The sequence below is a fragment of the Periplaneta americana genome, chromosome 3, assembly GCF_040183065.1.
Source record: "Periplaneta americana isolate PAMFEO1 chromosome 3, P.americana_PAMFEO1_priV1, whole genome shotgun sequence".
In the NCBI taxonomy this organism is placed as follows: domain Eukaryota; kingdom Metazoa; phylum Arthropoda; class Insecta; order Blattodea; family Blattidae; genus Periplaneta; species Periplaneta americana.
In genome coordinates, this window is record NC_091119.1 from 24,495,595 (window position 1) to 24,508,438 (window position 12,844).

Here is a 12,844-nt window from a genome sequence, read left to right on the forward strand (position 1 = left end):
TACTGCATTTGTGATGCATGTAACATTAAGGAAGCCGTTTGTTTTAAGTTCGCATTTATAGACTGGGGAAAAAAAAAGACAGACGTATATCACGGCCTGCTGGAGTATAGTAAACACAGAAAACATTTTAAAGCAACAATGTTGAAGATAGATATTTTTGTTTTGCAAATTTGCCGTCATTGAACAGAAACCAAGATGGAGATTTCATTGCAACTAATTAGAAATTCCTCTTTCAGGTATGTAATAAACGATCTTCGCACAAAATAATGTACGAAACACGGGCGGTATGTTTTCTTTCAATTCTCGGAAATTAAAAAAGCTCAACTACGTTTCGCTTTTTCAAACTTTTCCTCGAACATGAAAACTTCAACATACCACTCTTGTAACGCATATTACTATTACAATACATGGTACATAATATAATACAGGGAAGTCTGTCATATAAATTTTTTAATTCTGGATCTGAAAATTTCATTGCTTAAAGTAGTCAATTCTGGATGAAATTTTAAATTGTCATACTATTGAGTGTAATTAGTCTATTGAGTGTAATTAGTCTATTGAGTGTAATTAGCCTATTGAGTGTAATTAGTTACCACTGCCACCGGGTACATACCCATTTGCAGTGTGAATAAATACATACACATACTTTTTTTTTGTATTCGTCTATCTGTTGTGGAGATCCGTGTTAGGAATTTGAGGAAAGGTTTCGACTTAAGCTCATTAACAATTTCCTTGTTAGTAAAACGAGCTGTTGTTGCCATTGATTGCCATGTATCAGAGCAAAGAAAAATCCGTTTTGAGTACCATACTTGATGATATATTGTGACGTTAGTAGAGAAGATAAAATCTTTAGTTCTCCTCGACGATGGTAATTAACATGGGAGTGTATAATACCGTTTTTTGTTTCTCAATACATCCTGCATGACTGTCTATTATCGTTCTGAATAAAGTAACTTTCATAAACCTCAATTACGTCGTAAAGTTTCATTTTCTTTCCTTGCATATAACCTGTTGTATAATCTCAACGTGTAGTCGACATTGTAATAAAAGCAGATATGATTACATACAGCTATTTTTCCTGCATGTGGTCGAGTCATCTCGCTGTAATATTTGATGCTCTTACACTTACATGAAGCCACTGGGTATTACAAACGACCCCCCTCCCCCACTGTCACTTTAAAACTTTATTACCAGTAAGAAATGCTGAAGTGTGCCTAATGTCTGTATACGATTTTAATATTTGCATTTTACTTCTAAATGAAAAGAATAACTCACTAGGGGCCGATTGTATAAACCATTTAATCTTAGATCAGAGGTTAAATTGATCCTCGTTCTAGCTGAATGTGGAATTTTGTGTTGTATAAAGTATAATCTCAGATTAATTTGTCATAAACTAAAGTCAAATTAGACTGAAGAAATTTCTCCGATTAAGTTAGATGATCCAAGTTCAGTTATTTCTTTTCTGTTTGAAATATACGAGTGACAGATTGTGCAAATAAAATATCCATTATTACTATTATTATTATTATTATTATTATTATTACTATTATTATTATTAATAGATATGGTAGGTACATTTATATATATATATTTTTAATTTGTTACCTAAATACACAAACATTCTTATATTTTATAAGGCTCTATCGTGTTCAGCAGTATGAAATAACATAACCTATAATTATATTATATTTATAACAACCATTAATTATTAATGGATATGACAGATACATTAAAAAATTTTCAATTAACTGTATTACTAAACGAAAATTGTGGTTATGTTTAGGGCCGATTGTATAAACCATTTAACCTTAGATCAGAGGTTAAATTGATCCTCGTTCTAGATGAACTTGGAATTTTGTGTTGTATAAAGTCTAATCTGCGATTAATTTGTCATAAACTAAAGTCAACTTTGACGGAAGAAATTTCTCGGATTAGCCTAAGTTAGATGATCCAAGTTCAGTTATTTATTTTCTGTTTGAAATATACAAGTGGCAGACTATGCAAAAATAATAACCTTTATTATTAATATTAATAGATATGGTGTATATGTTTTCAATTTCTTGCCTTAATACTCAAACATTCTTATATTTTATAAGGCTTTATCGTGTTCAGCAGTATCAAATAACATATATTATGTTTATAACCATTAATTATTAATGGATATGATAGGTACATTCATAAATTTTCAATTAACTGTATTACTAAACAAAAATTGTCGTTCTATAAAGCTTTATTATGTTTAGCAGCATCAAACACCATGACATGATAACAACTTGGAGAGCGGTCAACCTTCTTCTTATTGTCCGCCATTATTTACAATGCACAAAACAAACCAGTGTCTCCAACAGAGTGTACGGAAAGTCGCCTAAAAGTAGTTGGAAAGTCGCTAGATTTCTCATTATTAACAAAGAAAGATTAACTTTTATCACTATGGGGTGCTAAAGAGGTCGCTAAATCCCTATTTAAGCAATATAAAAGTTAAAAGAAATTGTCGTTGAAAAAGAGTTAAAGTCGCTAGATTGGCAACACTGAACAAACCTGTACAACATGATCCGCGCATCACATACTTCACCTGTTTATGCGATGTTGCCAAATCCTTTTCACGTGAACTTAGATTGCATTTGGACCAAGGTAATTTGATCGCAGAAAAGTTTTATACAATAGAAGAAGTGTCTGAACTCGGTTCACTTTCCGATCTTCGATCAAAATTGATCTTTAGTCAGAGAGTTTTATACAATTGGGCCTACGTTAGATGATCCAAGTTCAGTTATTTCTTTTCTGTTTGAAATATATGAGTGACAGATTGTGCAAATAAAATATCCATTATTATTATTAATATTAATAGATATGGTAGGTACATTTATATACAGTAGCCTATATATTTTTTTCAATTTCTTGCCTAAATACACAAATATTCTTTTATTTTATAAGGCTCTATCGTGTTCAGCAGTATGAAATAACATAACCTATAATTACTATATTATGTTTATAACAACCATTAATTATTAATAGACATGATAGGTACATTCATAAATTTTCAATTAACTGTGTTACTAAATGAAAATTGTCGTTTTATAAAGCTTTATTAATAATAATAATAATAATAATAATTTATTTTAGCTGGCAGAGTTAAGGCCGTAAGGCCTTCTCTTCCACACAACCAGCAAAAAGTGTATATACATATGCATGAACTTACAAAGAATTCAACAATTTGATTTAGATGAGAGTTACATGTATACAAGAGTTATTTACGAATTAAACAACAAAATACTATGAACTATTAATTAAACACTGAAATAAACTGGGTAGCAGAATTAAACTAAAATACATAGAATGTTAATATATTTCAAATTATGTTAGATAATAGAAAGAGATTATTATGAGACAATTTTGAAAATGCAGCACAATCAGGATGATGTCTAAAGAAAAAAAGGTCTATATTTAGCAGTATCAAACACCGTAACATGATAACAATTTGGAGAACGGTCAACCTTCTTCTTATTGTCCGCCATTATTTACAATGCACAAAACAAACCAGTGCCTCCAACAGAGTGTACGGAAAGTCGCCAAAAAGTAGTTGGAAAGTCGCTAGATTTCTCATTATTAACAAAGAAAGATTAAATTTTGTCACTTTGGGGTGCTAAAGAGGTCGCTAAATCCCTATTTAAGCAATATAAAAGTTAAAAGAAATTGTCGTTGAAAAAGAGTTAAAGTCCCTAGATTGGCAACACTGAACAAACCTGTACAACATGATCCGCGCATCACATACTTCACATGTTTATGCGATGTTGCCAGATCCTTTTCACGTGAACTTAGATTGCATTTGAACCAAGGTAATTTGATCGCAGAAAAGTTTTATACAATAGAAGAAGTGTCTGAACTCGGTTCACTTTCCGATCTTCGATCAAAATTGATCTTTAGTCAGAGAGTTTTATACAATTGGGCCTACGTTAGATGATCCAAGTTCAGTTATTTCTTTTCTGTTTGAAATATACGAGTGACAGATTGTGCAAATAAAATATCCATTATTATTATTAATATTAATAGATATGGTACGTACATTTATATACATTAGCCTATATATTTTTTCAATTTCTTGCCTAAATACACAAATATTCTTTTATTTTATAAGGCTCTATCGTGTTCAGCAATATGAAATAACATAACCTATAATTACTATATTATGTTTATAACAACCATTATTAAATTATGAATAGATATGATAGGTACATTCATAAATTTTCAATTAACCGTGTTACTAAATGAAAATTGTCGTTTTATAAAGCTTTATTAGGTCTATATTTAGCAGAATCAAACACCGTAACATTATAACAATTTGGAGAACGGTCAACCTTCTTTTTATTATCCGCCATTATTTACAATGCACAAAACAAACCAGTGTCTCCAACAGAGTGTACGGAAAGTCGCCAAAAAGTAGTTAGAAAGTAGCTAGATTTCTCATTATTAACAAAGAAAGATTACATTTTGTCACTATGGGGTGCTAAAGAGGTCGCTAAATCCCTATTTAAGCAATATAAAAGTTAAAAGAAATTGTCGTTGAAAAAGAGTTAAAGTCGCTAGATTGGCAACACTGAACAAACCTGTACAACATGATCCGCGCATCACATACTTCACCTGTTTATGCGATGTTGCCAAATCCTTTTCACGTGAACTTAGATTGCATTTGAACCAAGGTAATTTGATCGCAGAAAAGTTTTATACAATAGAAGAAGTGTCTGAACTCGGTTCACTTTCCGATCTTCGATGAAAGTTGATCTTTATTCAGGGAGTTTTATATAATTGGGCCTAGTTCTCTTTTAAAGTTATGTAAGAGCCTTAGCAAGCAGGCCGTGCTGAATGGTTGGGTCATGATAAAATTACAATTAACTTACCCATCACGGTGACATTGATGGTATGTCTCAGCTCGTGAGTGTCGTTTCTCACGAGGCACGAGTAATTACCGGAGTCGGACTCGACCACGGACTTGGAGTAGATGGTCTGATTCGCAGACTCTGGATACAGGATGAAGCCGGATACTTCTCCAGGCCATGGATACGGTCTGCCATCCTTGTACCTGTGTCAGATAAAAAGACACTTATCAGTCCCATTAATGAATACGATTCATAAGATGTTTGATTAAAAAAATTATAATTCAATCACTAACTCTTCATCTGAAATTTCTGACGAATAAAGGAGCTGTAGATATAGAAAAAAATTTTTTGGAGAATATGCAGGGTGATCCATTTGGGTATGGATAAAATAAAAACAACATAAAACATTTACTATTGAATTTTATTTGTTGAAACTTTGTGCATACAACATTGAAAGATGGGAGATTCCTCAGAGCTCAACATGACCCCCATTGCGCACCCTGCACAACTCATAACGGTGATGCAATTCAACCCATGTCCGTTGTAACATAAGAGGGGTGATTTGTTGAAAAGCTTGAGTAACTTTTACTCTCAGATCATCAATGTTCCTGGGTTTCTGTGAATAGACAATGTCTTTAACAAAACCCCACAAGAAGAAGTCAGGAGGGGTTAGATCTGGGGAGTTTGGGGACCAAGCCAAGAGATAGCTGTTTCTTCTACTGGGTTTCGCCTGTGACCTCCTTCATGTTTTTAAACACAGAACCTGTTTCTGCAAATGCACAAATGTTAGATACCACAACATTATGAAATCGTATTTAGGTACATTACGCACACCATACGTCGAAATTCTGTTTGAACTCTCAAATTTAGCATACTAAAGAACACATTGTGCCCGCTGTTGATTTGTAGTAGTCATTTTAATCATCTACGACTTTCATTTGTCCTTTCAGATTATGGATTGTTGATTGTAATATATAATGGAAACTCCAATTTTTAATCATAATATAACCAGCAAGAAAGAAGTCAGGAGGGGTTAGATATGGGGAGTTTGGGGACCAAGCCAAGAGATGGCAAGAAACTTTTCCTAATATCATAACAGCTTTATAAAAATAAATTAATATTATCCATACCCAAACGGAACAGACTGTACACATTTTTTTATTGGGTTATTTTACGACGCTGTATCAACATCTAGGTTATTTAGCGTCTGAATGATATGAAGGTTATAATGCCGGTGAAATGAGTCCGGGGTCCAACACCGAAAGTTACCCAGCATTTGCTCGTATTGGGTTGAGGGAAAACCCCGGAAAAAACCTCAACCAGATAACTTGTCCCGACCGGGAATCGAACCCGGGCCACCTGGTTTCACGGCCAGACGCCCTGACCGTTACTCCACAGGTGTGGACGACTAGTCACATAATAGCAGAAAATATCAAATGCAAAAAAAGCAAAATAAGGCATTAAAGCTTTAAATAGGCAACATAAGTGAAACAGGCAAAAAAAAGGCAGAATATAAACTGGCTCTACTGTCCCTAAATGTACGGAAACATGTTTATTAAAGTCTTTCGTAAATCTACCCAGTTCTAAAAGGAATTTTGCCTAACTTCCAGGCTCTAAACATAACCTTAAACACTAGCCTCGTGTGGATATTTTATGTAGGTTTGTGAAATGTAATTAGGCCTACTTATCCAATTAAAATGCAGAATTTATTAATGCATAGAAAGTCTTAATTTCAGGGTTTTATGTGGCCTTTTGTGTGTAGGTCTACTCCAAAACACGAAAGTTAGTCTTTTTATTTGGGACCATAAATAATTCCAAATCAGATAGTAAAGCACAAACCGCGAAAGAGAGGAGATATTTACTCCTTAATACCTGCTATGAAGTTGATGTGATTAACGAATTTCATTAGCTATGTCTTTTAAGTAATTGTTTAAGAATATAAACTATGAAGGCTATTTAGTTTATATGACGTCATTCCATTTTCGACCAATGAAATGTAATGAAATTTTGAATTCCAACCAATCACAGTCATACATCGCAATAATTTTTGCAGCTCGATTTATCACTAACAATTTATCGCATGATCGTTCTTTTGTTTAGACAGTGCCGCCAACTGTGTCCACATAAATCGATGAGCATGAATGCATTGTACTAAAAAAGTGCAAAATCCTACTTCCACATCTACATTTTCATCTCAATTCCATGTCCTTTGTATCTAAAGAAATTGATATTCCTACTGTTCATTTAATTAATGTGTTAAACAGATTATTTGTAATTATATTATAAAATGTTTAAAATATATGATTTCAGCAGATAATGAAAATGTATTTCCGTTATAATAACAAGAAAAACCGCAATACATGTAATTAACATCGTTGAACCTGTATTTAGCTTTTCTCAATTGACATTACTGAATAACATCCAATTTCTTTATTGCAGTAATCGATATTCATCTATTTCAAGTTCAGAATGTCTGAATAGGTTAAACATTCATAAATATACATTAACATTTTGTGAGCGAATTCTAGGGATATATTATTTACATTTTTATTTTATTCACGAAATAGTCATAATAAATGTCACTCGAGGTCTGAGATTATTATAGATAGTATCATTCACAGTAAGATAGTACTGAATTGCTACGAACGGGCAGAACGTGGATATTACAAGGAATTACGCGTCACTTTCGTGATGCTTTTTTTTTAAGTTACCGTAATGAAAAATACAGTATTATTATTGTTCAAAAGACGACTTCTTAGCAAATAAGTGCAACTATTAACTTAGTATTATGAGCTATATTTATGAATAGCTAGGCCTAATTTACCGTCCCACACGCTGACGCGAAGTTCTTAGTGTTCATCATAAATTTCTCTGACAGTAATAACTTGTGCAAATTAGAGCAAATCACTGAAAGGAAACATTTAGTGTTATATTGCCCATTAAATATCAAGTAATTTTATAAAACACGACTTGCTTCACACTTAGTTAACAAGTATGCGTCCATGAAGAAATAATTCCCTCGTAGTATAAATTGGAGAAATAACTTTATTTCGACATTACCACGATTTTATGTGATTTCATTTGTAGTTAAGGACGTCGACACGTACTGAAGTGTGTTTGACAGAACCGAAAGTTCGGTTTTCATTTTAATTGTAATTCATTTAAAGAAGTTCACTGCAGTCTGGAAACTTAAATTCAATCCTCCGCAGTCTAATGACCACAGCGAGTTGATCATTCGTACTTTTAGTTACAGTAAAGCGGTACAAGTACCTCTGGTAGCTCAATGTCAGGGTGCGCCATCTGTCAACTCGGATTCAGTTCCCGATTTTTACTAGAATGATACTTATGGTGAGTACGGTCTGGGGATTTAATGCTACCAGAGATCTCCTGTTTCTCTTAACTTTACACATTTCATTCCATCAGCATACAGTATTTTACCCTTCATTTCCCTTAGCTTCACGCTATTTCTTCTTTTTTTAGTGGTTTATTTTACGCTTTATCAACTCCTATGATTATTTAGCGTCTGAATGATCATTCATTCATAATGTTCTGCCAAAGGGCAGGTCTTTCACTGCAAACCCAATATTCTCCAATATTTTCAATTTTCTGCCTTTCTCTTAGTCTCCGCATATGATCCGCATACATATATTAATGTCGTCTGTCCCAAACTCTTCTCCCGTTCAGCATTCCTTCCAGTGCATCCTTCAGTACATTGTTTCTTCTCAGCCAGTGACCCAACCAATTCCTTTTTCTCTTCCTGATCAGTTTCAGTATAATTTTTTCTTCACCCACTCTTTCCAACACAGCTTCCTTTCTTATTCTGTCTGTTCATTTCATACGCTCCATTCTTCCCCATATCCACATTTCAAATGCTTCTAGTCGTTTCTCTTCACTTCGTCGTAATGTCCATGTTTCTGCCCCATACAATGCCACACTCCATACAAAGTACTTCACTAGTCTCTTCCTTAGTTCTTTTTCCAGAGGTCCGCAAAAGATGCTTCTTTTTCTATTAAAAGCTTCCTTTATCATTGCTATCGTCCTTTTGACTTCCTGGCAGCAGCTCATGTTACTGCTTATAATACATCCCAAGTATTTGAAGCTGTCCACTTGCGCTACTGCCTCATTTAGAATTCGCAAGTTTATATTTTTTATTTTTCTTCCTATGACAATGGTCTTCGTCTTGTTTGCATTTATCTTCATCCCATACTGCTCACAGCTGTCATTTAGCTCTAGTAGTATATCCCTTAGTATCATCTCCTACATTACTATCACTCCTCCCATGTTCTGAAAACAGTTCTTTACTAAATCCTCCAAGTATATGTTGAATAGGATAGGTAATAAATGGCATCCTTGTACTCCTCTTCCTATTTCACTTCCTTCTGACATTTGTTCTCCTATCCTGACTTTGACTCGTTGTTCATATAAAGGTTAGTGAACAGCTCCTCTCTTTCCAATCCACGCTAATTTTCTTCAAGGATCCCCATCAGTTTATTTCAATCCACTCTGTCAAACGCGTTTTCTAGGTCCACAAAAACCACACGTACTTCTTTATTCTTCTCTAGGTATCTTTCGTCGATTGTCCGTAGCAGTCCAATTGCATCTCTCGTACCTTTTCCCTTCCTGAAGCCAAACTGCTCTTCTTCCAACTGTTCTTCAATCTTAGAATAATAATGTCAATAATATAGCTAAATAATAGTTAAGCAAGTTTAACCATATCAGGTTTCCTATGAAATCTGGGAAAGTGGGAAGGAACTTAGGTCTACTTAACCATTTTTATAGCTTCTTTCCCTACTCCGCAATTTACTTACAGTCGTCAACCGTTTACTCCGCAATTTACATACGGAATTAATGACCGATATAATCTTATTCCGGAATTTACAAACTCCGGTACAGTGTCGCATTGCAGGAAAAAGTTACTGCGGTGAGGTTTACGGTATGATCAGATTACTGAGAAGCAGGGGACGACGAGGTTGTCGGCGTACCTCATCTAGTTGTACAATATCTGTGGAGTCTGACGTCGACGCCAGTTCTAGAAATTTTCATGGTTAACTTGTTTCATAAAAAAAAGTTCCCTGTAAATCAGTTGGTCTCATGAGGACATGATAGGGTACGATAGTAGGACAATGGTAATACTTTAACGATGCTTCCAACTGATTCAGACATCATTCTGTGTCGAAATTCAACTTCGGCGAGAAATGGTTGGCTGATTTTTCCTGCATACCTCTATCAAGAACAAGGTTTTTTACCTGCAGTAAATCTGTGACACGGACCTCCCAGATTTATTTCGCCCTCGGAGCAAGCCAGACTAAGGGTTGTATCACCATTTAAAACGTATCATCGTCGTTGAACCCGCGAACTTCAAGTTCAACGAAACGTCCAGCAGGAACCAGTAGACCGCAGAGAACCCCAAATTTTTCCCGAAGTTTTCTGTAAAAAAAGTAAATCAGTGGCGCTACAGCCCATGAAGGGCCACGACCGACCATCCGGCTCCTGGCCTCACGTCCACATGCCGAAGCAGAGGTGGACGATCATCCAACCAGAATGGAGATATCTTGTGGATAGCACGATGATCCCCCCAGCTGTTATAGCTGGTTTGCGAAACCGGATTTTTCGCTACATTTCGCAGCTCCCCAAGCGCATCACGATGCTGGGTAGGCACCGGTCCCATACACTGGCCGAAATTTCATGAGAAAATTTCTTCCCTCATGAGGACTCGTGAGTCCTAGGCAGGATGCCTTAGACCACGACGCGGGACCGATGTTTTCTGTATCAGTTATAAAAACCAAGAATCACGAAAAAAATTAATTGTGGTAGAAAAAATGGAAGTGACACGAGGAAAATACCCTCTTTGCTTACATAAATCTACTTCAACTGACGGGAATTTGCATAGCAATGTCCGTCTTAGGAACTGACTTCTTATTCGTGTTGGTTTGTAACAGTCTCTAGTATGACAAGAGGTATAGAATACTCTTACTGGATATTACACTTTATAGGACCGCTTTAGTATACCAGATAGTTAAATTGACCTCACATCGATGTGCATAGTTCTGGGTTTCTAAGGGACGTTTACTCTTACATTTCAATTAGCTGATGACGTCTCGCCAAAGAGGGCCGAGACTGTATTCTGAGCAGATCCTATGCGAGCTGTAGTAGGCACTCCAATTCTCTAATGGGCATCGAACACGCTACTACTTGAGACGAGAGTCTCATGACAGGAAGTACTCTCATCGTCATGCTCTTGTGCAAGTACGTCTCGATCACGCGCATACACTGTGCGTTGGCGATCATACCAACATAATATGTACTACATCAGGCTCTGTTCATTTATCCATTATAACGCATGTGAATGTGAGAGAAAATGATAGGGTTAGAGAAACTTATTACTGCGTTCACTGAATCAAGTTCATGACATAGGTAAGATAGGCCCATTATTGCATCCAGAAGTGCTAGCTTAACATTTTCAGGCTCCAATCCCTTCTTCGGTAGCTACCACATTTTACCTACACATGCAATAAAAAAACTATTCGATCTAAGATAAAGGTACACTGACGTTCAAAGATATCTGACTCTACTAATCGATAAAGATCGATAATTTGTTGGTGTAAGTGTGGATTGTCCCGCGCAGTGGCGTCGTGGTCTAAGTCATTCTGCCTAGGACTCACGTTACGCAATACACACGCATTCATACAAATTTCCAGACTCTAGACACCCGGAGAATTTTTCTCATTCAAGGAAAATTTCCCGAGGGCCTACTCCGGGAATCGAACCCCGGACCTCCAGATCTGGAAGCCAGAATGTTGACCTAGTCCACAAAGGTAGTCATATGCAAAGCCTGGATTCTTAGGTTCGAATCTATTCTGTTGCTATCTCGTTACTCTCGAAATATCAGTTTTTCTTTTCGTTTTATGTATAAACAAATAACATAGTTAAATTTTATAGGACCTAAAAAGATCTAATTCATAGGTTAAGACCTAAAATGACCTATTATCAGTGGCGGCTCGTGGGTATTGAATTAAGGGGGCTGCATACAAAAATAAACCAAGCAACTTATCTTATTTAAAGATTTAGTTTGTCTTTATCGAACATTGGAAAAAGCTTCACACATACATTCACCTCATTTTAAGGAAATGAACTTTTGTAGCATTCAAATTTTTCTTGACACAGAAGAGAAGATAATATCAGATGAACTATGAACTGGAATCGGGTGTTAGCTTGTGTGATAATGAGGTTACACACTTCTTTGGCTACCGCAACCCTTGTTTGAATCCCTTCGACCTTACGACGCTTTTTAGGATTTTCATTTTCACAGATGTCGCTGCTCAACTGTGCACTGTTCCGTGCTTGCTTCATTTACTGTGATGTTGTTAGATGTTTCAGATTCCATTATGGTTTGAAAACATTCTAGCAATGGCTCCTTCTTCTCATGAACAACATTTACTGTTCTTATTTTAAAACTCCATCTTGTTGCCCCAGCTGATGGAATTGTCTTTGAAACACATTAATCTAATACAGACTGTGAGGAGATCGAGAGAAGAAAGCAGGGATACTGGATAAATTATAAAAAAATATGCGAGCCTTTGTATTTTGTTTAGCGGCTCTTTCCATTATGAGATTCAACTGATGGCCACTTAATTTCACATTTCTCCTGAATTGTTAAGGTACTGAACTGAATAGACTGTAAATATTGTACAGAATTAAACATTGTTGCGCTTGTTATACTCACAACATTAAAGAAAATGTATTTAAAACTGCGCGCTACTGACAAACATCTGCAAATTTTGCAACGCCTGGTGACTCTGGATTCATGGCCAGGGGCAGCAGGGGGAGGGGTAAAACTAACGCGCAAAGCATCCGAGAAGAGACTGGCAGCTCCAGAGGAGGAAATGGTTCATCCTATACTCCTTGTCCCTGGTTTCGCTCTGGCAGCACCAGGGGAGGAAGTGACTTCACTGATTGCGTGCATGTCAATGAGA

The 12,844-nt window shown here is 35.8% G+C and overlaps 1 protein-coding gene across 2 annotated transcripts in view; it reads right to left on the reverse strand.

Moving 5' to 3' along the window:
* LOC138695859 (interleukin-1 receptor accessory protein-like) overlaps nt 1-12,844 on the reverse strand; it is a 480,727-nt gene that overhangs the window by 121,194 nt on the left and 346,689 nt on the right. For both annotated transcript variants that reach the window (XM_069820153.1, XM_069820152.1), the window contains exon 2: nt 4,893-5,074. In XM_069820153.1, the coding sequence (XP_069676254.1) occupies nt 4,893-5,074 (182 nt within the window). The remainder of the gene's footprint in view (nt 1-4,892; nt 5,075-12,844) is intronic.